The 27,525-nt window shown below is 42.0% G+C and overlaps 1 protein-coding gene across 1 annotated transcript in view; it reads right to left on the reverse strand.

Annotated features, from left to right (window-relative positions):
• The window catches only part of PTDSS2 (phosphatidylserine synthase 2), a 109,596-nt gene that overhangs the window by 46,329 nt on the left and 35,742 nt on the right, over positions 1 to 27,525 (reverse strand). The window contains 4 exon segments of the mRNA XM_029582080.1: positions 2,313 to 2,426; positions 11,561 to 11,611; positions 14,486 to 14,620; positions 18,013 to 18,080. Coding sequence (XP_029437940.1) covers positions 2,313 to 2,426; positions 11,561 to 11,611; positions 14,486 to 14,620; positions 18,013 to 18,080 — 368 coding nt within the window.

The following is a 27,525-nucleotide window of genomic DNA, read 5'->3' on the forward strand; positions in this document are numbered from 1 at the left end:
AAGGGTAGTACTATTTACAATCAATCAAAACCAAGCAACTGTCAAACCCATAAATTACTGCAAGCAACAATTTTATTGGGTGAGGAACCTTCTTGATAAATCAGACAATACTGCTTGCTTAGGGACTTGGCCATTGAAGCCCATCCTGGGCATTTTCCTTTAATTTTGCCTGTCAGTAGCCCAGACTGTAAAAGTCAGGGCCCATGGTCTCCTTTCCCCCTTCACCGAAGCAGGGAGTGACGTTGCAGCCAGTCTTTTAGAAGAGGAAGCAGTTCATCTACAACACTTTCTAAAAGATCCACAAATTTTAAAGTGTTTTGCTGAAAGTAAGTTTCTAAGATGTCTATTTTAGCCTCTTTTCCTACTTCTGTTTTCTCTAATGCAATTTTTTTTTCAGGCTCTTGTCATCTTCCAGGGTAATTGCAGTGCTGCACTATTTATACAGCTTTTAACTTCTTCAAAATTATTATTAAATGTGTCAAACCTTATTTTCCAGTGCTGCTACAATCAAATTTGTTAAGCTGGTAATCATGGTGTCGTCCACGGCCCAGGGAGCCATTTCCTCCCATACGTTAACCATCTTTGATTTCACTGCCCTGGGTTCTCTCTTTTTCAAAATTTTAGCCGCGATTCCTTTAGGTACCGCAAGTTAAAATATCAGCTAGTCAATAAAATTTGTAGGTGCCTCTTTGAATATAGGTATCTAACTTGCATATATCTAAGGGTGGAGCACTCCAAATATCAGGCTCAAATTGTTAAATGCTAGCCCCTCAAAAAAAAAAAGTTCTAATCAGATAATTATAACACTGGTGTTTAAACAAACAAAAAGAAAATTATATATACACACACACACCTTATATTATATGAGTTATGCTTTCAGCTATGCAACATTTTGTTATAGTGCAATTGACCTATTACACTAAGGGCCGGATTTTAAAATATACATGTGCGGCCTACATGTGCACGCGCTACCTGGTGCGCGCACACGTACGCCCGATTTTATAACATGCGTGCATAGGGTATAGAGACGCTGGTCCTGCGATAGCATCGGCTTGTCAGCACGTCAGCGTTATTTGGAACTGTTTAAAGTTGTTTGATTATACTCACTAGGGCCCCTAAAGAAGCATTAATATAAGCGAAACTCTGGCAGTTGTCGGGCTTACTATGAGTATATTTTTTGTTTAATGCAATAAGAATATTACATCAGTATAATCAGAAAGTCTTTTTGAGAAACAAATAATTTTTTGCAAACGTTGCACTGATTTCACCGCACATGATTGAGAAGACCGGAAGCCCTTATTGAATACGAGGGTCTTCGCCTGGCTTGCTGATGCGGTTTTAGCTGGCAAAAACATTTTTAAAAAATCTAAAAACTTCTGGGAAATATATAGAAGAATGATTTAAATTAATATTTTCTGTATGGATGAACAAGAGTGGTATTACTCCCTATTATTCCTTTTTGGAGTTCACGTTTTACTTTTTGGTGTATATATATATATTTTTTTTTTATTTTTTTTTTGAGTATAGTGGAAACGGATAGGTTCTTTTCTACATACACCTAGCTGCCATCTTTTCCCATTGCTAGGACTACTACAATTCTACTGCTGCTACTAAGCACAAAATTCCTTGATCAACTCAGAAGGGGAATGAATTGCCACTAGAGGGAATAAAATTAATGAAATATAGAAAACCTCAAATTCTAGAGAAAATAAGAAAAAAAACGCTTCGACCTGACATTTGAGCTAATTAAAACAGCTATTAAAGAATGTATTCAACACACTAATGTGTATTTCTTGATTCCATACCTTTTACCCTAGTGTAATTTTGTTACTTGCATTTCTGGAGATAAATATGTCCCCTCCCACTCCTCCCGTGACTTTAAATATTTCCTTCCACTATCCTAAACTTCAGCTGTTTCTGCTATACTTCTGACACTATCAGTATGATCTACGGTTTCTGATAAGGATCAGCAAAGAAGTACTCCAGTTTACCAAGACTCATAATGCTAAGAGTGGATATTTAAAAAGAGCTTTCAAAAATGGTCAACATTAACTTTTCTTCAAAATGAAATTATGAGCAGAATTAAAGGGAAAATCTTTAAAAATTCATTTTTGACTGTCAACTGCATTATTTTAGAAAAATGAGTACTACTATAAATTTAAGTTCTTTAAAACATGCATAACTACTTGGAAATGAATTTTACTGCAGAGACAAAAAATCTTTAAAAGATAAAACAACTATGTAGCTATGTGAATTATGTTTTCCATGCATATCACTTGGTCTTTATGCATATATTAATATCCAGTACTTACATGATCCCACCAGCATTCACTGAAGTTTGGCAGCTGATGTTCCAGACTATATTCAAGAAATTCAAACATCACGCTGATGATCATACACATCCACCAGTCACGAATCATTAGTGTCTTAAAAGAAAAAGGCAAGAGAGAGAGAGGGGAAGAGTAAGGAAAATGCATTCCAAGGAACATGTTACAAAATAGGAATTTTGTTTTACTGCCAACTGCATTCCATCAACTCTCAGCGTCTGCACCAAAGGTTATATACAGCTCATAGTAATATGCGACCAGGACTCTAACTTATTTGGCTTTGAGTCTTTCCTCATCTGTTGACTGAAGTACTGCTGGCCAATGACATCATGCAATTCCATTTTTCCTGGCCATTTAAAAGTACTTTACTAGCAGTGTTGCAAAAAAAAAAAAAAAAAAATATATAAGACTCGCAGAAAACAAAAATTAATGATCACAAATACCCATTTGTGGAGCTGAACAAGTCAAAGTAGCAGCAGGCATGATCAATCACATATAGAATCTAGGAGGGATGGTATAGACAGCAAGACAAAATTCCTTTTTTTATTTCACTCATGCAGTGCCCCAAAGGACTTACAAAAAGAGTACAGTAAGATGTGGGGGGTCGACTGTTGCCTGACTCCAGGAACAGTACAGCTTAGGAAATATGAGTGGAAAAATGCATTGCAGACTTGAAAAAACAACCTGTTTAACTCACAGGTCCTTCTCTCACCCCCCTCCCCTCCCCCCAAGCTTGAGAGCATGGTGGCAGCGGAGTGCTTCTAAATACATTCCTCTCCCTCCTGTGTGGGCAAAATAGTTTCTGAACCATGGGAAAGGAGGACAGCCAGTGGCAGGAAGAGATTTAGAAGAACCCGACTGCTGGTCCTGTGCTATGGCTGGGGGAAGGGGGGGGGGGGGGGTAAGCACCACTGCTCACCTCTTTGGCACCAGTGGAAAGCTTGTGGAGAAACAAGGAGCAGCAACAGCAGCAAACAGCTGCTCTTTGTCCGCAGCAGAGGGCTGCAGTAGTGACCTTTTCCTCTAAACCAACACAGGTTGCAATGGGGGTAGAAAATCAGCAATGGCACTTTTTCGGCACACATTGGCCACTGCTGCTCAGGTTTTGACCACATGAGGATGAAGTGACAATCCAAATTGCTGACTGGGTGCAACTGCTGCTGCTCCACTGGGGGGTAGGTAATAGGCATATAAGAATAAACATGATAAAGTGTTGCTCAACTGCAGCTCACAGATGGACAAAAATGAGGTTGAGAAGCACTGCTCTTTATAAAATACTATCTATACTATTTTTAATCCAAAGCTCCTTTCTACAGGCATGGTTGTCCTTTGGACAATACCAGAAAGAGTCTGTAATAGGAACTTTTAAACCATTTATAAATATTCTCTTTATGGTTTTATAATGTTTACCAATGTTTTCAAAATAAGATCCTCTATGGCAAGGATGCACTTCAATTTAAAAGTAGTACTCCATCAAAAAGGTGAAATTAAAAAAAAAAAAACAAAAAAAAAAACCAAACAACCTTTCCTGTTAATTTCCTTTCCTTTAGTTCTGCCAGATCAGCCCAGACAAGTCTTTTACGTCCTTCTGCCAGCAAATGAAAAGAGAGAGAGAAAAAAAAAAAGCTGACTTCACTCCCCCTATGAGTCTGGTGCTGCCTTCAGCTTTTCAGTATCCTATGTCATAACTAAAACAACTGAAGGCCATCATTTGTTTTGGTTTCAATGTCACCACCATCACCACCAAAGCCTGATGCAGTGTAGAAACTTCACTCAATTGTCATTAACCCATGAATAAGAAAATCTCTACACCAAAGTCTTTGTTAGCCCACCTACCTTCAGAGGAGGCCACAATGTACTTGCTGATGGTTTTCTAAACTTGTCAAACTTGAGAACCCTTGATTGTCATGGCGTGGCAGAACTAAATTAACAGATAAATCTAAATTTTACCTCATCATCCATACCAGACCAGTCCAGACAAGTGGAACATAGCAAAACTCACCCAGACCAGGCAGGAAAAAGCCAATATAGTTCCCAGAATTCCTGCATCCAAAGCATAGCTTCTCCCCGCCTGCATACTCATGCTGAGGTGCTTAGGGTAGGGATGCTATGGAGAGAAGGCACTGCCCTGCCATTATCCTCTGGAAAGATGGCTTTTGATTCTGCCTACGAGGAGTCCTGCACCCTCAGAGTGGGCACATTGGCCCTTAGAGACCTGCAAATCCTTGCTGGAGCACAGTGAAGTGCCCATCTCCTTGCTTCTTCCATAAGTCAATGCTTTAGAAACTATTGTCCTTCAACAGAACACACCAAAGACCTATCCAAGAAAAAAAGTAGTCACCTATAAAAATATCAAAGCAGAGCTATAATGCACAGTTGTCTCTGTCCTGGCCCACATCACCTAACTCTCACGGTCACAAGCGAGAAAAGTCTGATACCGTAGAAATGAAACACTACCTCCGAAGATGACCGAGCCCAGAGATACTTTCCTTTCAAATTACCAAAAGATGGCTTAACATAACTCAAAGAGAGGCTTCCTGATAAGGCTTGAGGGAAAGAGGTCAGTTCCTTTCAAAATTATATTTATGTTCCAAGTTGAGGAGACCTCCCGCAGTGTGTTCTCAACTCCACAGAAGAAAGTATCCCCCCTCAGAGTTTAGCAAAAGAGCTCCCGTGACTGTGTCCTTTGCAACAAGCCAGAAATGGTCTCTTCCCTCAAGCTAATTCACTCTGGCAGAAGGACAAGACTGAACAGGTCCCTCAATAGAAAATATTGCCTCCTCCATAATCTCGCACAGACCCCAAATTCTAAGTCAGGTTCACTATGTATTTCTCTTTTGTGCCACCCAGGGCTGTAACCCCCGACACTAGATATTTTGATGATGTAGCCTGATTCTTTCAACAGTTAAGAATGTAAAAGAAAATGTAAATTTCAGACCTATTTCAATTAATTTGTAACCTATTAATAAAATCATCTATTACTGAAAGGTGCAGCTACAAAGGTAAAAAGTGTGCAACAGATGTGGATATTGTTAAAAAATACCATCCTAGAAGCACAGACCAGATGTATTCCATGCATTAAGAAAAGTGGAAGGAAGGCAAAACGATTACCGGTATGGTTAAAGGTTTAAGTGAAAGAGGCTATTTTAGCCAAAAGATCTTCATTCAAAAATTGGAAGAAGGATCCATTAGAAGAGAATAGGATAAAGCATAACCATTGGCAAGTTAAATGTAAGACATTGATAAGGCAGGCTAAGAGAAAATTTGAAACAAAGTTGGCCTTAGAGGCAAACACTCACAAAAAAAAAAATCTTTTAAAAATATGTCTGAAGCAGAAAGCCTGCAAGGGAGTCAGTTGGACTGTTGGATGATCAAGGGGTTAAAGAGGTACTTAGAGAAGATAAGGCCATCACGGAAAGATTAAACGATTTCTTTGCTTCAGTGTTTACTGAAGAGGATACTGCAAAGATACCAGTTATGGAGAAGGTTTTCATGGGTAATGATTCAGATCAACTGAACCAAATCATGGTGAACCTAGACGATGTGGTAGACCTGATTGACAAACTGAAGAGTAGTAAATCACCTGGACTGGATGGGTATACACCCCAGGGTTCTGAAAACTAAAAAAAAAAATTTAAAAAAATTTCAGACCTATTAGTAAAAATGTGTAACCTATCATTAAAATCATCCGATGTACCTGAAGATTGGAAGACGGCCAATGTAACCCAGATATTTAAAAAGGAATCTAGGGGTGATCTGGGAAACTATAGACCAATGAGCCTGACTTCAGTGCCAGGAAAACTTGTGGAAACTGTTAAAGAATAAAAATCACAAAACATTTAGACAGACATGGTTTGATGGGACACAGCCAGCATGGATTTTTCCAAGGGAAGTCTTGCCTCACAAATCTCCTATATTTTTTTTAAAGGGGTGAATAAACCTGTGGACAAATGTGAACCAGTAGATGTGGTGTATTTGGATTTTTAGAAGGTGTTCGACAAAGTCCCGCATGAAAGGCTTCTAAAAAACTAAAAAGTCATGGGATAGGAGGTGATGTTCTTTTGTGGATTGCAAGTTGGTTAAAAGGCAGGAAACAAAGAGTAGGATTAAATGGTCAGTTTTCACAGTGGAAAAAGGTAAATAGTGGAGTGATTCAGGGATTTGTACTTGGACTGGTGCTTTTTAATATATTTATAAATGATCCGGAAAGGGGTACGACAAGTGAGGAGATCAAATTTGCGGATGACACTAAATTATTTAGAGTAGTTAAATCTCATGCGGATTGTTATGAATAGCAGAAGGACCCTGTGAGACTGGAAGATTGGGCTTCCAAATGGTAGATGAAATTTAACGGGGACAAATGCAAAGTGATGCATTTAGGGAAAAACAACCCTTCACAATGTTAGGTTCTATCTTAGGAGTTACCACCCAGGAAAGAAATCTAGGCGTCATAGTAGATAATGCATTGAAATAGTCAGCCCAGTGTGTTGTGGCAATCAAAAAGCAAACAGAAGGTTAGGAATTATTAGGAAGGGAATAGAAAATAAAATGGAGGATTTCATAATGGCTCTGTATTGCTCCATGGTGGGACTGTACCTTGAAAACTGTGTGCAATTCTGGTCACCGCATCTCAGAAAGGATATAGCTGCAATGGAGAAAATGCAGAGAAGGGCGACCAAAATAAGGGGCATGAAATGGCTGCCCTATGAGGAAAGGCTAAAGAAGTTAGGGCTGTTCAATTTGGAGAAGAGACGACTGAGGGGCGATATGATAGAAGTCTACAAAATCATGAAAGGACTCAAACAAGTTAATGTAAATCTCAGATAATAGAAGGACCAGGAGGCAATCCATGAAGTTAGCAAGTAGCTCATTTAAAACAAACTGAAGAAAATTCTTTCACTCAGCGCATAGTTAAGCTCTTGAATTCATTGCCAGAGGATGTGGTTACAGCAGTAAGTATAACTGGGTTTAACAAAAGGTTTGGATAAGTTCCTAGAGGAAAAAAGCCATAAACTGCTATTACAGTAACTAATAAGCAATAGTAGCTTGTGATCTGTTTGGGTACTTGCAACTTGGATTGGCCACTATTGGAAACAGGATACTGGGCCTGATGGACCTTTTGTCCGACATAGTATGGCATATCTTATGTTCTTATGGAAGTGATCTGCAAAAGAACTTTGATTGAGGAAAAAAAAAAATTGAAAGAGCACCTCTGCTTGCTGCAAGACCTCAAAGTCCAGGTTTCCGGCAGGAAGACAAACAGGGTACTAGATGCTGGTCATGGTTCTACCAGGATATCCAGACCCCCAGGTTCCTGCTTTCCTTTTTCAAGCAAAGAGCTTGCTGGTTTTGGAGCTCCACTGAGCTGATCTGAATCTACTACTGGAGATATCCTGTTTGCCCCCTAGTAGGGCAAAAGTAATTGCCACCAGTCTTTACAGGGCCTCAAGAGCGTCAGCTCCAAACATGTGTCTATACGATAACAGCAATGTCCATGAAAGCTGCTGCTAGATCCTACAGGACACCTTCATCCCAGACCAAATCTGACTCACCTACCAGAGTACCTGAAGACTACTAGATTCCTGCAGCTAGTTCACATCTGCTAATAACCTTACACCAATTGCCACCATCTGAGCTGCCTTCTCATGTGCTAGAGGCCAGGATTTCCAGAGAACTAGATGGCTGGTTCTGGCCCTTTACCTAAACCTGGCTGTTCTCCACTAGGACTCCTGTGCCTGCCCTGGTCTTTCCAGACCATAGCTCCCTTCTTACCTTATAACACTTATGCTTATAGTGTGAAATAACTATGAAGCAGACTCCAAATTCCTTCCCTGTGGGAGAATCCTATGAGAAGTTCCTCCTACCCTCCCAAGAGATAAGGAAAGTAGCCTTGCAACACTGGACTATTGGAAAAAAGATCATTTAAGCAGAAACACAATCTTTCTATCATAGTGGTCCCTTAAGCACCAACTGGCTCTTACAATGGGGAAATAGACCCAAGGCCGTTGCCTACCAGAGCCCAGCTTCTTCATCTGTTGTACCAGTAGATACATCTGTAATCATCTGCTGAGACAGAGAAAATACTGAAGAGCTGAAGGCAGCAACAAACCCTTATAGGGGGAATGAAGTCAGCTTTGAGCTTTTTTTTCTGTCTACCTGCTGACTGTAGCAAAAAACCCACTTATCTGGACTGGTCTGGTATGTTTGATAAAGAAATTAATATTAGAATCCTCAAAAAACATGGATTGTCAGATTATGGAATTTTTATAAGGCAAATTGACACTTCTGGGGAAAAAGAAAAAAGAAAAAACACACCAGTAGCACATGCTTATGCTAGATAAACAGTGTTGCTTTTCATTAGAAATAGCAGATCCAACTCTGAGGAGAGCTCTCTGCTAATTTTTTGTTAGCTACTTAATGACTAGCGTAAAGAGAAGAGGAGGGAGGGATGAAGGATGTATTAATTTGCTGAGACAGTTTTAGTAATTCACCCCTATTTCTACTGACTAGAAGATTCTTCACAATTTAAATGTCTTTGAGAAGATCCTTCATGCAAAGGCAATATGCCCCAGCTTCATAACCTAATTACAACACATTTGGAGCATTAGTGACTCAGATAAGTTTCCCCCTACCTGCCTTAACATATCAGTCAATCAAAAGCTAGGCAACAGTGCCTGTCCCAGTCTCAGTATAGATCACCAGTGCTCCATCTTTTCGTAGGTCTGCTTGGATCTCATCCTGTAAGTTGATATTGAAAAGCTTTATTTTGGGAAACTGTTAGAATCTGTGTTTGTTAGACTGTGGATCTTGTTGGAATCTGTATTGTGGGCTCCTGAAGGAGGGAGGAGTTAGCAATCTGTTATTGATTAACTTAGCTGATAAGCTAGGAGTTAGCAAACTCGATCAGGATCTGTGCTAGGAGTTAGCACTCTGATATATTTGTGGGTGGATCCCTGGGCCGGTGGCAGATGACCATGCCCCCGGGAGGATATTCCGAGAGGGACCACCGGCTAGGCTTGAGTATGGAGACAGACACACACTAGTTCTTTTTATTAAACAGAGTTCTGAAACCACCAGAGGTGGCAGTAGTGAGCTGATATGTCCAGCAGGGCTGTAGTCCCTCAGGTACTAGAACAGCGATCCCAGGATGGCTGAGCTGTTGAGAAACTGCAGACAGTGAGTAGGCAGAGTTCATGAACAGAACTAGATGACAAAACTCACATAAAGTCTCAAGGAAGCTCAGGAGCTGGAAAGGTTTAGGCCCTCGAGGAGCGAGTACCTGGTTCCAGGGAAAGCTCTGAGAGAGAGCGATAGTAAATCACAATTGTTTGCAGCAGCGATAGCTTCCAGGCAGTAGAGAATCTTCAGAGTGTCCAAGAACATGGGCCCTCGAGGAGCGAGTACTGGTTCCTATCTGTAATCTGAAAGTAAAGAGCGAGGCTCCTGAGGAGCGGGTACTTCTAAGTCCGAGGAGGCAGAGTAGCTTGGACGAATCCTTAGCAAGTCCTTGCTAACTCATTTGTTAGCGATAACAAACACCTTTAAATATTGGAAGCGGATGATGTCATCTCAGGGGGACGCCCCTGAGGTTTGCGCCCTTGCTGGTACTTCAATCAGAGCACACGCGCGCGCCCTAGGTCTTCAGTCAACATGGCGGATCTGCAACGTCGAGCCAGTTCGCGGATGCCGGAGGGAGATGGTATGGAGACGCCGCAGCAGCCAGCCTTCCATCAGACCCGGAGGGAGTCGCCACAGAGGTAAAGAGGGCAGAGTGAGGACACCGAGCAGCGACGGTCGCAACAGAAACTTCCATGTTCCATTCTTTTTTTGTTTCCATTCTTTGACATTTGAGTTTCTGATTCACAGCATATTTAACGTTCTTCTTATACGTTATATAAGAATATAAGAAGTTGCCATTCTGTGTCAGACCGAGGATCCATCAAACCCAGCATCCTGTTTCTAACAGTGGCCAAGCCAGGTTACAAGTACCCGGCAGGTGCCCAAACATTAAATAGATCCCAAGTTCATTTCAAGGCTTGTCTAGTACATCCTTTTAATGAATCTTAAAATTTTAATTTTTGCTGCCTGAATTCTGCTAACATCTTTATTACATTTCTCAATCTTTTTAAGCCCACCTACATTAAACAAAAATGTTGTGTGGCACATCAAATGCCATCGAGCAGGCAGTGTGGTCATGGAGAGGACTCGTCTGGCCAAAAGAAGAGCTAGGGAAGCACTGCAAGCCCCACCAGTTTCTCTTTCAAACTTTAAAGAAAAGGGAGAGACAAGGTGGAGATACACGTGAATCCATCATAACGGATCATCTCCCTCTATATAGAAATGCAGGAGAAGGGAGAAGTCTGTGTGATGCAGGCATTTGGATCCGTCAGCTACCTCAACCGTAGCTGCCAGATCTCCACTGTGCTGCTCCCAATACTCAGAATGAGTCACATTCAGTGCTCAACACCTGCTCTCCCTGTCTCAATCAGCCTGGGTATAAGACAGAGGCTGGAACAACTCTGAGGAGGAAGAGTGGAGTGCAATGTGTGTCCTGTACAAAGTGGGGTCCATACCCTGCATCCTGCCTGTTAATTCCCAGACTTAAGGGCTCATCATGTAGCTAGGACAAAGAGGCATGCATGACATTCTCGTAAGGCAGCTCCTACACGTTAAAGAGTCACTGCTGGTGCCTCTTGTTGCTGTAAGGTGCCAAGATGTGCTCAGGTGCTGGTCTGAGGTGAGTATCAGGCAGTGGTGACTTTTTTCAGTGGCATATCTGATCAGACCTGAAGATACTGCTTGAGAAATAGACATATAAAAACTGCTGGCTTGTGAAATATTGTGGCATGCCCTAATAGTTACAGTGTTTTCATGTCTTTCGTTTTTATATAATACAGTCAACATAGTACTGAATATGGATCTTAGCTGCATACATGTCTAGTTTATAGCTGGCAAATGGTTTTATGCTGAAGTCAGTAAAAAAATAAGGTCATTACGGTGCACATTACAACTCCCAACACTTTTACAAGATCTCTTCAGGGAAAAAATAAAAATCTAATAATTTGTTTTTATTAGATGAATAATGACAGACTAACAAGACAAGAAAAACAAACATGTATCTAGTTGAAAAAAACATGGGTTCCTTTAAACTGCACAGCAACACCATGAATAGATTTTTGAAGAAGAAACCAGTATCATTAAAGTGAATTTATACAAATTGCATATTGTCTTACCTTTATGTACCAGCCAAGAAAATGAGCAGGAACAAACCCATCCATTTTGTCCTAGAGCATAAGCAAGAAAATTAGTTTCACCATCCTTGAAAGAAAGCTTTTTTTAAACCCAAGATTTTTTTCCTTCCTCTGCCATAAACATCCAGAAGGGTCATGGTCTATCTAGTAAGATAGTAAATGTGCTGCTTATACAGGTTTTTTGAAATAACACTTATTTACAATCTATTTTTAACTTGCATTTTTTGAAGCAGGTTGCCTCTTTTTTTTTTTCTTATCCCTGAAGATGTGACAATAAGTCATTCTGATAATTTTTGGCAAAATATGCTGGCTGGACTAAAGCCACCTTGATCCAGTTGAGAAAGTGATAGGTCTGAATTTTATTAGAAAAGGAAGCCAACATTCAAATCCCACTTCACCCACTGCTGCTCCTTGTGAGCTTAGGCAAGTCACTTCAGGTACAAACTTAGTGGGTCATTTACTAAGCATTTTTCCCCATAGACACAGATTGGGAGAAAATCTCTTGTGAAAAGGCCGCTGAAGTTGTAAGCCATCCGAGGACAGGGAAACACCTGCTATTCATAAAATGTAGCTCACGTTGTATTCGTTTTTGCAAAGACGAAACATTAAATGCAAAATCCAAATTCAAATGCTTTGAACAAATACAATTCATAAGAGTAAAGGGAAGAAAGGTGTGGATGTCCAAGGTAAATGGTTTATGATTTATTGACCATCAAGTAGTCATCCAGAGCAGCGATTCTCAACCAGTGTGTCGCAGCTCCCTGCTTGTAATTCCCTTCTCCCTGGACTTTGATGTTATAACTGTTTGAGTGTGTTCCATAATGCGGGTGTAACTTTGTGCGGATTAGTTTGTTGCATTATTGCAGATCCTGGGACTATCTTAGGTTCCATATTTCTCTTTCCATTTCTCCAGGTTTGCACTGCATGCAGAGTGGCTTTTTTGCGTTTCCATTTCAGTTTCTATTTATAATTTTTGGTTTTTCTGTACTTGGTGAAGGTTAGTTCTGTGTATGACACCAAGGTGAGGTATTTTACTAACAGCAATCTTATTTGTTGTGTTTTCTCAATAGGACATGCATTAGTGGTACATTACTGTCTTTTTATAAGGAGGGCTATTGTGCCTGGTAGTAAAGGGAGTTTGTTTTGCTTTTCCTGAGATGTCATCAGAACCAGAATATATCTTTTGTATGGTGAGTTGTACAGGTAATAACCTAGTTCTGCTCTGAACCCACTGTTGGGGGTCAGGGGGGGGGGGGGTTCCTGTGGATGCAGAGTGCATGTTAACATTTAGCCCTGTGATGGTCACATGTTCAGTGTGTCACGCATGTGAGAACCATCTGTCAGGTGTGCTCTGGCCGAAAAAAATATTGAGAACCACTGTGTTAGTACATTACTGAAGCATGACAGGAAAAACCCTTAACAGAATTTCAACAGAACGAGTAGGATCCAACCAGTCAGAATTAAAAGCCTGCATCAAATTCAGAAAAGAACTACACTTCTTAAATATAAATATTAAATAAATATATATTTAAACTTAGCTATTTCAAAGAGTTAGCAAGGTTGAAATGCTACTGGCAGATGTATAGTGCTCTCTACATGCTCAGGAGAAACATTTCACAGAGCAGATATATTTTCTGAAATTCATGGCTTTGTGTGTGCCAAACACAGATTTTTTTTTCTTTCCAAGCAGTACATACAAGGAAGCAACAAGTTCCTCACAGACCCAACAGGTGAAACCCTGGAATTACAATCAAAATATTGAGCTGGGCTGATATTTTATATTCCTTTGATTGCAATTCAAGGGTTGGTGCTTATTTTATATTTGCTATTAATGTGTTAGGAGAAAGTTAAATTAAAAAAAAAGTATATGAGAAAAGTTAGTTTACTAAAAATCAGACTGACCAGAAATGTTTAAGCCCCTGCCCCTTGGGTCATGACCTATTCCATCCCCACAAAGTCATTTAATTTCTAAAACGCTATCTTCTTCCCCTTATGAACTACAGAACTAACTGTAGCACTGTGGGGCATATCAACCTTTGTGCTAGACTGAAATGCTCTTAAGGTCTAGAGTTAAGCTACTTTAACTATAAATAGCATGCATTTAATTACCTGAAATTCAGTAAACATATAAATTAAATATGTACACCTGCTCTAACATGTCCACTTAGCAAGAGATACTGAGGCAAATATTCAATAGGCCAATTAGTTGCGAAATTATCCAGCTAACAATGGCCAGATAACTTCTTCAGTATATTCAGCTGGATAAATGTCCAGCGGAAAATACCTAAAAGTTATCCAACTACACGCAGCTGGATAACTTAAAAACTTAATTGGCTATGTTTGAATGTAGCTGGTTAAGTTTCTAAGTTATCCGGCCTTGTGTGACCGGATAACTTGCTACTTCTTCAGATATCTTTAAAAAGATAACCAGGTAAATAGCGCTGTTAGTCAATATTAAAATTAAAAGAAATAGAAGGGCCTGTGGCTCCCAACTGTATCTTTGAATTGTTGGAGAGCAAACATTACTAGGCTGACTTGCCTGCCCTCTTCCCCATTTTTAATATAAAATCTGGAATCGTTGAAACCCCCCCCAGACCTTTCCCCTTCCAGTGGCAAAAGCCATCCCTGCTGGGAGCAATGGTCTCCCTCACTCGCTCCCAGCGCTGCTTCTGATAGGCATCACTGGAAGCGTAAACTATGCCTATCAGATGTAAATTGCATACTAGTTGACAGATTTTGCTATCTTATTTATTTTTGTATTTTCTATAATGCAAATCAAAGTTTCTAAGCAGTTTACAGACATCCACAAACATATAACAAACAAGTGAATGTAAAATAAAAATAACCAAGTTAAATAATATAGGCAAATACCTTAAAACAAAATTGTTTATAATGCAGAAGGCTTACCCACAGATTGTGATATGGATCTGTCTCATTTCCTGGATCATATATAAGACAATTTCCACCATAGTCTCTTTCTGGTAAGGCAACACCTAATTTTGGATCTATAAATTTCATAAAGTGTCTCCCATCATGAACAGTCTGAAAATAGAGGAGTTTTGTTATTTATTTAATAAAAATTTCTATACCAGTATTTAGCATGGCTGTCATATCGGTATACATATAATGTGTATATGAGTGGTGTCCTTTTAAGAGCCAGCATTTGACTGAGAACAAGGCCTTGCTAGCCCTGAAATGTTTTTCTGGACAGCAAATGCAGAGGCAAGACTGCAGGATTATAGCAGCAGCGAATCTAGCAGTGTTGGTCGGATCACAGCACCACAGGAGGGTGAAGCGAGGCAGCAGAAACTAACAGAGGTAGCATGGTAGAGAGCTTCTACTGATCAGTCCTGTCCTACTGACTCTCTGGAATTTATGCTGGGGATAGGGCTTCTGTGGCTGCCCTAGGTCCACTAAAGCAGTGGTTCCCAATCTATCTTGGCTTATGGCACCCCTGGCATTGGGCTTACTTCATCATGACACACCATCACCTTCTCTATCCCACATTTCCCTGGCATCATTGTTCTTTTTCTCCTCTCCAACCCCTGGCATCATCACCTTCCCTTCACTCTCGCCCTCCTGCATTGCCACCTTTTCTCTTCCCCCTTCTGTCTCCCCTCCATCTCCCACTCCACATATCACGATCTTTTCCCACCTCTCTTCCCTCTCCCTTCCCTCTCCCTTCACTCCACTGCAATCCATCTTCTCTCCACCACTCTTGGCATTATCTTCCCTTCCCCAACCACCTCTGGTATCATCACCACCTCCTCCTGTTCCTCTCACCTAACCCCCAGCATCATCACCTTTTCTCTCCCCTCACACCCTGGTATTATCACCATCTCACCTTTCTCCTCCCCCACCACCCTCTTTCATTATCACCTTCCCCTTCCTTCTTTCTCCCTACTCCCCCCCCCCCCCCTGCACATCACCACCTTGTTCTCCCTCCACCCTCATGGCATCATCACCTTCCTACTTTCTCCCTCCACCCCTTGACATCATCTGTATCACTTCTCTCTCCTACCCTCTCATTTCACCACCCCCTTCCTTTACCTTCCCTTTCCTACCCTACCTTCCTTGGCATCAGCACTCTTTCCTTCCCTCTCTCTGCCCCCTAACCCATCACCTTCCCTTCCCTCTCCCCCCAACACCCCCAGCTTCCTAGCAAATTCAGCTGCTCCTTCCTGCAGCAATTACCTGGTGATGCTTCTTTCTCCTTTGCCATCGGGGCTCCCCTAGGGCTCTGGGGGCACAAGTGTGCACCCCCTTGCGCACGCCAACCCCGGATTTTATAACATGCGCGCTTGTTATGGAATCGGGTGTAGATTTATGTGCCGGGTTGCACACACAAATCTACGCCCGTGCATAAGTTTTAAAATCTGGCCCACAGGGAATAGCCACTGCTATTAATTGCATCAGTAGCATGGGATCTTCTTAGTGTTTGGGTAACTGCCAGGTTCTTGTGGCCTGGTTTGGCCTCTGTTGGAAACAGGATGCTGGGCTTGATGGACCCTTGGTCTGACGCAGCATGGCAATTTCTTATTTTCTTATGTTCCCTCTGTAATGGAAACTGCATGGTGCCAGCAGGACTTGTGAGACTACAGGGCCCAGTACAGTTTTACATTGCAGAGGAGAGGAAAGCTGGCAGAGGGGGATAGCAGAAGCAGCAGCAGATAAGCACTGCTCTGACTTCCCCTGCTGGAGGGAGGATATCCTGTTGGGACAAAGACAAAGTGTGCCGCGGCACACCGGATGGGACCCCCCCCCGAATAATGCCTCTGCATACCTATAGTATTTCCAATAAATCATTAAAAGTCCCAAGGAAAATGCATCAGTGTTACAAAACCAAAATGTTAAGCCATCTGCTCACAAGCCACATTATGTTTGATTTCACAAAAACTTTAAATCCTTTAAGTCAAATATACCTTGTATTCAATCTGGAAGCATTCTCCACGTTTTAAAGTGGAAAAATGTTCAGATGTCAATAACTCACCTTGGGGTTTTTTTTACAACTCACATTTTCACAACAAAAAAACCTACATTCTTATTTTGGCAAGCTTTTTGCAAATTTGAGTGAATGGACTGTGCAGAATCCTGTTTCTTTGTTGTCTGGTTTTAGGGTTGGGTAAAATGTATGGGTTTTTTTGTAGGCCACTATGAGCCTCGCCCTTAGCGGCATATAAACAAACAGATTATTACTTTAACTGACATGCTAGAATACTTTGAACAGGTTTAGGAGCCCATTTTGCATATTGTGATAGTAGTTTTGCAGGGAAGTCATAAGAACAAATACACACTTAAGTTACAATAATTTTCAAAGCAAACTGACATGCATATATTTGCTATGAAAATTATCACACTAAAACTACCCCCTACAGTTACACATGCTAATTTGCACATAGAAAGTTTGAGGAAACTTACAAACATACTTTTGAAAATCCCAAAGTATGTGCATAAGTTCAAATCCCTCCCTGCTCACGCCAGCTAAACGTATGCACATACAGGACGTGTGTGTAAATTTATCCAGATATCAGGCAGGCGGGCAATTTCAGGACAATCCATTTCCACACGTAAAGCTTCATTTTACCTGTGGAAATTCCTTTGAAAATTACCCCTCCCTGTAGTGTTTAGAAGTATGCATATTATATATAATACATATAAACTACTGTAGAGATTCAAATGGAATAAAAAAATGAAAATCAAAAGTTGTTAGTATCTATAAAGGGGCATGTCAATTGAGATCTTATGTAGGAATCCTTTTATGGTTTATCTTTAGTTAATCATACTGTTATTTTCACTATATTATCCCATACAAAGTGGTTCTCTTGTGGAGATTACCTTATCCCAAATGGGTTGCCTCGTCCTCATAATTACCATGAGTGAACAGTTATCCCATTCTCAGATTCCCAGAAACAAGACATCCATCCTCAGAGCCCCAACTCCTATTATACCTTCAAAATCATCCTTCTCTCCCCAATTTGCCAGGTTCACAGAGGTTACCCTCTCTTAGATAAGCCATTCACTCTGCCTCTCCATCCTAGTCTCAACCTGGGACATGCTCTTCTCAAACCTGGAAACTAAAAAGGTACAGCACCTACTATTCTTTGCTTTTCAAGTACAATTTTTAATCATACACGCACTAAACAAGTTCATTCATACACAAACATACTATAAAGTTAGTGTACACTGTGTATTGCTACCGATACAGTTTTCTATTCTTACATTCCCTCTAATCCATGACACATATACTACAATTCAAATCTTTCTTTGTAATTCTCCTTGCAACATTTGACAATATTCTGTAAATATTGTATGGGAAAATCAATTCAAAAAGCTATACTTCATATATCAATGGTGGTTTATAGACTATTTCCAATGCCACTCTTCAAATGAACACAGTATTGTGAATCACATCAAATAAAAAAAAAATTTCTTACCTGAAAAAGTATAAAGATGAGGAACAGCTCATATACAACACTAACACACAGCCAAAACCTCCAGTAAGCTACAAACAAAGAATAAACATGCTAAAAAATACTACTATTACTATAAATACACACATTAGCAGTTTTATTCTTGACTACCACAAAGCTGCAAAAAGTCTGTCTTAATTAATGGCCCATCAGTGTTAACTGCATAGGTATACAATAGGACTACAAAAATAAAAACAGAACAGTATAAACAAGAATGTAAGAGCATGTTTGCTTACTATAAATAGTGTCCTCTGTCTCTTACTTAGCAGAACTTTTACACTCTACTGAGTATGCACAGGAGGGTCCCACGTGAGCACTGCCTCATGTAGCTAAGCTTTAGCTAGGTAGTCGACTCTCCAGGGAGGTGGGTGGGTATTAAGCATGGCTAATTCATCCTGCTGTCTTGTGAAGAACACTGTTTGCTTACTGTAAACATGTTTTTCTTTGTTGACAAGCAGGGGTGAATTAGCCATGACACCAGGGAAGTCCTATGCTGAGGAGTGCATTGGCAGATCACTTACTGAAAAAAGCAACTTGGCTTCCCCATGAACAGCAGACTACTCCGAACAGGCTATGCAAAACTGCTTGTCCAAAGTCACTGTCAACTCTTGAGAAACTGTCCATTAAGGACATTAAGGAATGCACAGATGACCAAGCTGTAGCTTAGCAGGTGTCATAAATAGAAAGGTACAACAGAGGAATAATGTGTGGCAAACAATCAACTGGTCAATAGAGCTCACAAACTTTTAATTAATGCATACAATCACAGGTGTGTCATGAAATGCTATTTTAGATGTACATTCATGGAAAAATGGTACACACAAGGGGGCAGATTTTCAAAGGGGAACTCACGTAAGATACGCGTGTACCCCCCGAAAACCTGCCCCAACCTCCCCCCTGTGCACGCCGAGCCTATGTTGAATAGGCTTGGCGGTGCGCGCAAGCCCAGGACGCGCGCAAGTCCCAGGGCTTTCCTGGTGGAGTGTATCTGGGGGGGGGGAGGGGGGGAGGGGGGGGAGCGTGTCGTGGTGGCGCATCATCCGGGGGCGGGGCCGAGGCCTCCAAAACTGCTCCGGGGCCGGGGAATCGCGTGCCGGCAGCTGGCTCGGCAGGCGTAACTTTGCCAACAAAGGGAGGGGAAGGTACGGGAGGTGGAAGAAAAGTTCCCTCTGAGGCCGCTCCGATTTCAGAGCGGCCTAGGAGGGAACAGAGGCAGGCTGCGCGGCTCGGCGCGCACAGGCTGCCGATTTTGCACAGCTTTGCGCACACCGACCCCGGTGCGCGCGAACAAAAGTACACACGGGCGCAGTTTTTTTTTTTAATCTACCCCCAAGGAGTTGTGGTCCCCCTGACGTGAAACACAGCCATGTCAAAAGGGGTCCTTGTGTGTACCATTTTTCCATGAATGTACATCTAAAGTAACATTTCATGACACACCTGTGATTGTATGCATTAATTAAAAGTTTATTGTGAGCTCTATTGACCAGTTGATTGTTTGCCACACATATTAAATATACAACAGAGGATTAATGTGTGGCTGTTTACATTGCCTGTTTTGCATAAATAGAAAGGTCTCAGATTAGCAACTTGAAGTAGCCACAGCTCTGACTTTATGAGCATTGATGGAATCCAGCTAGCGCATTAATAGTACACTATACAGCTTGAAAGTTGGAAATGGTACATTTGAAACTATTCCCAGTCTATTAGAATCATAGGATACAGACAAGCACTTCTTCAGAGTTACAGTTAATTGGAGAAGTGAAAATTAAAGCCAAATCCATATAATCTTGTCTGTGAAACACGATAGTCATTGGGCCTGGGGCCTTCTATTAATTCCATTTTATATTTACATTTTATTTGCAATTTTTCGGGAAAAAAATTAACACATTCCTTGTTGCTGGGTAAATGATCGATAAGACCGAGTGGCTCAAAGTTTGAGCACACTGATGGGCTTGCTGACACCCTCCTAAGAATTTTTTTCTAGAGATCATGAAGACGTTTCTAATAGCAAAACCTTTTCTATACTTACTTGTGCCTGATATTCCCTGTTTTGCGGTGGCTTTTATTTGAGCAACCAAGTCTTTGACCTTGAATCTAAAGAGAATGTTCCCTGCATGGGTGACAGCTAGCTTTTCATGGACATCTTCCTTGAGGCTACTAGTTTGAAGCCAGGCGAGCCACAATGGCAATGGTGGAGGAGTGAGACAAGGTGTTGAAAAGTCCATACACAGATCATACAAGGTGATGTTGACATTCCTCTATATCTAGGAAGATTTGACAGTAATGTTCATGCTCCTCTTCCAAGGAGAAGAACATAGGTTTAAACTACTCCACACAGTCATGTAGGTATTGCACCATGTACAACTGGTGAGCCGCAATCCATACATTTAACATGGAGCTGTGGAACACCTTTTTACTGAGGTTGTCTAGAAATCTTGGGTCTTTCTCCAGTAGGGTACTGGAGAAAAAAAAAAAAAAAAAGGGTCTTAGCCCATTTCAAGGCTGATTCGACAACCACAGATTGGTGGCAAAGTTGAACTACCCCAAATCTGGGGGACTACTGAACCCTGTATTTGAGGTCAAGTTTTCAGGAAGCCAGTAAACATGACAATGGATTTTCCCACATATTGATTTGTACATTCCTCATGATTTGTGCATGAAGATAACCGTGCTGGCAATACCAAAAACTTCTGTTCTGGGGTCAGCATCCTGGCAAATATTGACTCACTTTCCCCATCTTTAGCAGGAATTTGGCAGAGGTAAGATACTCAGGTGGGGAGGAATGCAGAGAATCAGGCGGTGGGTCAGACATGAGCCCAGTGGACCCTTCCTCCTCAGATTCATAGGGGTGCACACTGACCCAAGACCCTAATAAAGACTGACTGTGGTTCTGGTCCTGGTTGCCTCAGAATGGAAAAATCTCCAAGGTCATAGCTGCCTAAGCCTTTTGACACACCTTCCGGGGAAGGCTCAGCTCCTCTGCCAAAAAGTGTCCAGGAGTAGGAACCCATGAAACAGATCTGGGGCTTCAAGTGCGTCTCCCTTGAGGGCAGACAGCTTGGTTAGAATTGTGTCTTACATGGAACTGTCCATCAAGGAGGAGGAAAAAAAAAACTTCACCAACTTTCCAATTTCGTCTACAGACTGCTGTGTCTGCTGGGCTGATACTGGAGAAGAAAAATCTTCTTACGACACTAGGGAGAAATTCCTACTTAACCTGAGAATTTATTTTCTTTAGTAAAGACAGATGAATCCAGAACCAGTGGGTTATGCATTTCTACCAGAAAATGGAGCAAAGCTGACATCACAGTATATATAAGAACATAAGAATATGCCATACTGGGTCAGACCAAGGGTCCATCAAGCCCAGCATCCTGTTTCCAACAATGGCCAATCCAGGCCAGAAGAACCTGGCAAGTACCCAAAAGCTAAGTCTATTCCATGTTACCGTTGCTAATAATAGCAGTGGCTATTTTCTAAGTCAACTTAATGAATAGCAGGTAATGGACTTCTCCTCCAAGAACTTATCCAATCCTTTTTTAAACACAGCTATACTAACTGCACTAACCACATCCTCTGGCAACAAATTCCAGAGTTTAATTGTGCATTGAGTGAAAAAGAACTTTCTCCGATTAGTTTTAATGTGCCACATGCTAACTTCATGGAGTGCCCCCTAGTCTTTCTATTATCCGAAAGAGTAAAAAACCGATTCACATCTACCCGTTCAAGACCTCTCATGATTTTAAACACCTCTATCATATATACTCCTGCAGTGACATCAGCCCACCAGTATTCTCTGCAAAACTAACCAAAACAATTAACGGACAACTACTCCTGCACTCAACTAACGGAAAACCACTGAGCATTAAAAAAAAAAAAAAAAAGGGGGGGGGGGGGGGGGGGGGGGGAGTACAACACTAGTCCAGGGAGTGGACTGACACCAGTACTCCCTGGAACACGCAATCACGCAGGAGGACCATAGCACAACCATTCCGCAGCCAACGGAAAGAAGGTGGGTTCACCTGTCTGTACTAAAGAAAAGGAAATTATCAGTTAAGTAATAAATTATCTGTTCTTAGCATGCAGACAGGTGACCCCAGAACCAGTGGGATGTACCAAACCTACTCCCGAAAGGGCGGGAGGCTGCCCGCTGACTAGTCAAAACCGCACGCGCGAAGGATGCATCCTCCTGGGCCTGCACATCCAGAGAATAATGCCTAGTAAAGGTGTGTAAAGAGGATCATGTCACAGCTCGGCAAATGTCAACGGGAGACAATCTAACCTCCACTCACGACACTACTTGAGCCCTAGTGGAATGAGCCTTAACCTGACTAGGCAATGGTTACTCAGCATCCACATACACGATCATGACTACCTCCTTAATCCAGTGGGCTATTGTAGCCTGTAATGCTGGCTCACCCTGCTTACTCCTACCATGGAGTTTAAACACAGCTGGTCCATCTCCCTGAAAGGCTCAGAAACCTCTATATAGCTCAAAATATACTTCTTGACATCCAAGGCTTGTATCTGATGATATTCCTCTGCATCTCTTTCCCTGTCCAGAGACAGCAGGGAAATAGACTGATTTAAGTAAAAATTCAAGACCACTTTTGACAAAAAGGAAGGAACAGTACGCAGCTGTTATTGCACCTGGAGTCACTCGTAGAAAAGGCTCCCAGCAAGACAAGGCCTGTAGTTCAGATACTCAATGCGCAGAACAAATTGCCACAAGAAAGTTTCAGGTCAGTAATCTCAAGGAAAGCTTACACATCGATCGAAACGTAGGGCCCATTAAAAAAAACAACACAAAACAAAAAAACACACACACTCCACAAGGGTACCAGTAACCATAAGGGAAGCCACATTTGGATGAGCCGACAAGGGTCCACCATTCATCTGACCTCAGAAACAGGCAAGAGTTGCTACCTGTACTTTTAATGAATTAAGGGCCAACCCTTTACTCAATCCATCCTACAAAAATTCCAAAATGAGCGGGATCTTAATCAAACGAGGAAGAACCCCTCAATCCTCACACCAAGCCTCAAACTTTCTCACTCTAGCAAAGTGGCAATCACTGCAGTAGAATATCCACACTTCAGTAACCGAGCCCTTTCAAGGGCTATACCATAAGACAAAATAGAGTCTGATCTTCATGAAGAACAGGTCCCTTCCACAGCAGATCAGTGTGCCGGAAACCAGAGAGGAGCGTCCACCAGGAGCCTTCATAAATTTGCATACCATGGTCTTCTGGCCCAAACTGGTGCCACCAGAAGCACCGTCCCCCTGTGACTCTCAGTCTTCCAAATCATTCTGCCCAACATGGGCAACGGGGGAAAGGCATACAGTAGCTTTCCCTCCAGCACGAGGGCATCAATGCCCAAAGACTTTGTATTTTTACTTCGACTGAAGAAGCGAGGAACTTTTGCATTGCGAGCAGTCTCCAATAGGTCCATAAAAATGAAAGGCTCCATCCATCCACTAATAGCTGAACGCGCCTCATTTGGAAATTCCTGTTCTCCTGAACCCACACTGTCTGTTGAGAAAGTCAGCTCTTACATTGTCTTTTCCTGCCATGTGTGTGGCTGAGATCTCCTGAAGATGCACTTCCACCCATGCCATAAGTTGGGCCATTTCCTGTGACACTTGCTAGTGCTTGGTTCCTTCCTACAGATTGATGCAAGCCACTGTCATTGCACTGTCCAACATTATCTGGACCGCTCAACCCTGCAATCTGTCCCTGAACCACAAGCATGCCAACCAGATCACACAGGCTTACAGCTGATTGATGTTCCATAGACTCTTCTGCACTCCAATCACCCTTGCACTGTCAGCTCCTGACAGTGAGCTCCCCAACCCCAGAGGCTCACATCTGGCATGAGTACTAGCCAGTCTGTTGATCTTAGGGAAACTCCTTTTCTTAGATGATCTGCTTTTAACCACCACTGCAGTTGAGTGCAGACCTCCATCAGCAGGTGGAGCAAAGTCGAACAATCTTGAGATAGTGGGCTCAAATGAGACAGCAGAGTGTGCTGAAGAGGACGCATTTATACCTTCACCCACTGCATCACCTCCAGGGTCACAGCCATCAATCCAAGTACCTGTAGATAGCACCACACTGTCAGGAATATAGTGTTAGTCAATAGACGCACCTGCACCACCGGCTTCTGAATACAGCCCTCCAAGCAGGGACACACTGCCCTGTTTCGTGTCGAACGAATACCGAAATACTCTAGCCACTGTGATGGCTAAAAGATTGCTCTTGGCCATGTTCACAACCCAACCTAACTCCTGCAACAAGGAGATCACCTTGCACAAAACCCAGAGGCTCTCTTCTAGACTCTTAGCCCGAATCAGCCAGTCTAAGTTCAGGTGTACCAGGATCCCATCTTCTCTCAACTCCACCACCAACATAACCTTGGAAAAGGTTCTGGGCATGGTGACCAAACCAAAAAGGTAGCACTCGAAACTGACAATGATGGCCCAAAACCATGAAACGCAGAAATCGTTGGTACTCTAGCTGGATGGGAATATGCAGGCATGCCTCGGACAGATCCAGAGATGTCAGGAACTCCCGACTGTACTGCCATTATCACAAAGTGCAAGGTTTCCATGCGAAAATGAGTCACATACAAACGACCGTTGACCCCTTTGAGATCCAAGATGGCCCAAAACCATGAAACGCAGAAATTGTTGGTACTCTAGCTGGATGGGAATATGCAGGCATGCCTCGGACAGATCCAGAGATGTCAGGAACTCCCAACTGTACTGCCATTATCACAAAGTGCAAGGTTTCCATGCGAAAATGAGTCACATACAAACGACCGTTGACCCCTTTGAGATCCAAGATGGGATGAAGAGAGCCCTCTTTCTTGGGCACAATGAAATAAATGGAATATTGGCTGGTATTTTCTTGAAACATGGGCACTGGAACCTCAGCCCACAGGCTGAGGAGTCTTGACAACATACACCTCTGCCAGTCTCTTCCGTGGAGAGTTGCAGGGAGACACCATGAACATCTCCTGAGGAACACTGTGAAACTCCAGCACATTCCTATCTATCATCACCTCCAGAACCCACTGGTCTAACGTGATCTCGACCCACCTCTGATAAAAAAAAAAATCAAAGTAGGGGACCTCTCTCTTGTTCCCAGGGGTGGGATGGCAAACCTTCATTGGGAGGCTCGAGGTGCTCTACTACCCGAGTCTGTACCCATCTGGGCTTCCTGGGGTGAAAGGACTGAGATCTACCCATTTAAAATCCAGTGGGTTGCTGGACCAGGGCAGCATGGATTCATAGGAGGAAGGTCCTGTCAGATAAATATGATTTATTTTCTTGGGTGAATAGAGAACTGGATCAAGGAAGAGCACCCAATGTGATTTACCTGGATTTCAGCAAAGCTTACTATATGGTCCCACATAGGAGGCTTATGAATAAAATTAGAAGTTTGTGTGTGGGCACCAAGGTGGTGGAGTGAATTACAAACTGGTTGACTGGTCAGTAGAATGTGCAAAGGCAAATGGATCCTACTCTGAAGGGAGAATGGTGTTGTGGAGTGCTTCAAGAATCTGTTTTGGGACCAGTTCTGTTCAATATCTTCTGGAGAAACATTGTGGTGAGAATAAAAAAGTTTGTCATTTTGCAGATGACACTAAGATCTGCAACAGAGTGGACATGCCTGAAAGTGTAGAGCATGGAAAGTGATTTAAGAAAACTTAGAGTGGTTGAAGATTTGGCAGCTGAGATTCAATATCAAGAAGTACAAAGTCATGCACCTAGGGTGCAGTAATCCAAAAGAGCTGTATGCAATGGGGGGGGGGGGGGGGGGGGGGGGCAAAAGACTAATGTGCATGGGCCAGGAGAGGGACCTTGGGGTGATTGTATCTGGAGATCTGAAGGCAGCTAAGCAATGTGACAAAGGGGTAGCTAAAGCCAGAAGATGCTGGGCTGAACAGGGTTAGCTAAAGCCAGAAGATGCTGGGCTGAATAACTAGCAGGAAAAAGGAGGTGGTAATGCCCTTGTAAGGTCCTTGGTGAGGTCTCATCTGGGGGTACTATGTTCAGTTCTGAAGACCATATCTCAAAAAGGACAGACAGAGGGTGGAAACAGTCCAGAGGAAGGTGACCAAAATGGTATATGGTATGTTTCAGAAGACCTATGAGGAGAGGCTGAACGATCTAAACATGTATACTCTTGGAGGAGAGAAGGTGCGAGGGAGATAAGATACAGACCTTCAGAAATGTGAAAGGTTTGTTTGTGTATCATTAAAACCATTTCTGTTGGAAAGGAAACTGTACAACTAGGGGTCACAATATGAAACTCCGGAGGGGTAGGGGGGAGGTACGACTCAGAACCAACATCAGGAAATATTTCTTTACAGAGAAGGTGGTGAATTCTTGAAATGCCTTCCTGAAATAGGTGGTGAGAACAAGAACATTAAATGAATTTAAAAGGTCATAGAACACTGTGGATTACTAAAGGCTTGAGGTTGCTAATGAAGAAAAGTGGTAACCTATGTTAACTTTAGGTGTAACATTTCTGTATGGGAGCAACCTGCACAGAACAGCAACTACTACCCTTAACAGAACAGATGAGGGAAACTTGCACAAAACAGAAGTTACTACCATTAACAGAACACATAGGGGTAATAGGCACAGCTTGGCAGTTATTTGGACTACTTGCAAGCAGACTGGATGGACCATCTGTTGTCATTCCTATGTCACTGCGTTCATACTATGCATGTAGGTTTACAATATAGAATCAGCTAAGCAAAGCACAGCTTTTTGGACTGGTTTATGCTAGCCGAGTGTCTATAGCATGTAGAAAAGAGTGAAGCCCACAAGAGGAAAAATACTCTGTTACAAAGATTTAAAAAACAAAAAAGAAAACAAAATACCCACAGGAGAAAATGAATCAAACGCCCTAGAAGATCAAAGAACACATTTCTGGGTCTATGTATTTATTTCCAAAACAAGCAGTTCCCATCGATTAAAAAGGTGAGAAGGGCCTTTAATCATTTTTATATAATTCTATTTTTCCTACAATGAAAGAAAATCACAGAGCCTACTTCTTACTATCTTGTGTTGGGAACCTGGGTCTTGCTATGTGATGACAGATGTACAAAAACAGGCAGGAGGCTGGAGAAGTTGTAGGATAAATTATTTATAATGTATACTTCCTACTTTACTAAAAAGCTCAATATGGTTTATATATATCAGATTGTGCATGCCATGATGAACATCTAACAATTGAAAAGTATTTTATATCACAAGGAGGAACACAATTAATATTTCCTAAAGTATTTTCATTTTTCACCACCTCAAAGTATAAAAATCTCAATCCATGTATATATCTTATCCTTATGTATCTGTTCTCACCCTCCCCACCCCCCCTCTTGTCTCTATCCCTCCTTCCCCAAGTTTTTTAGTTATCTGCTTTGTTACTGTGTTACATATTGTTCTTTGTAAAGGCCTCGCCTA

Source organism: Rhinatrema bivittatum, chromosome 17, assembly GCF_901001135.1.
Source record: "Rhinatrema bivittatum chromosome 17, aRhiBiv1.1, whole genome shotgun sequence".
In the NCBI taxonomy this organism is placed as follows: domain Eukaryota; kingdom Metazoa; phylum Chordata; class Amphibia; order Gymnophiona; family Rhinatrematidae; genus Rhinatrema; species Rhinatrema bivittatum.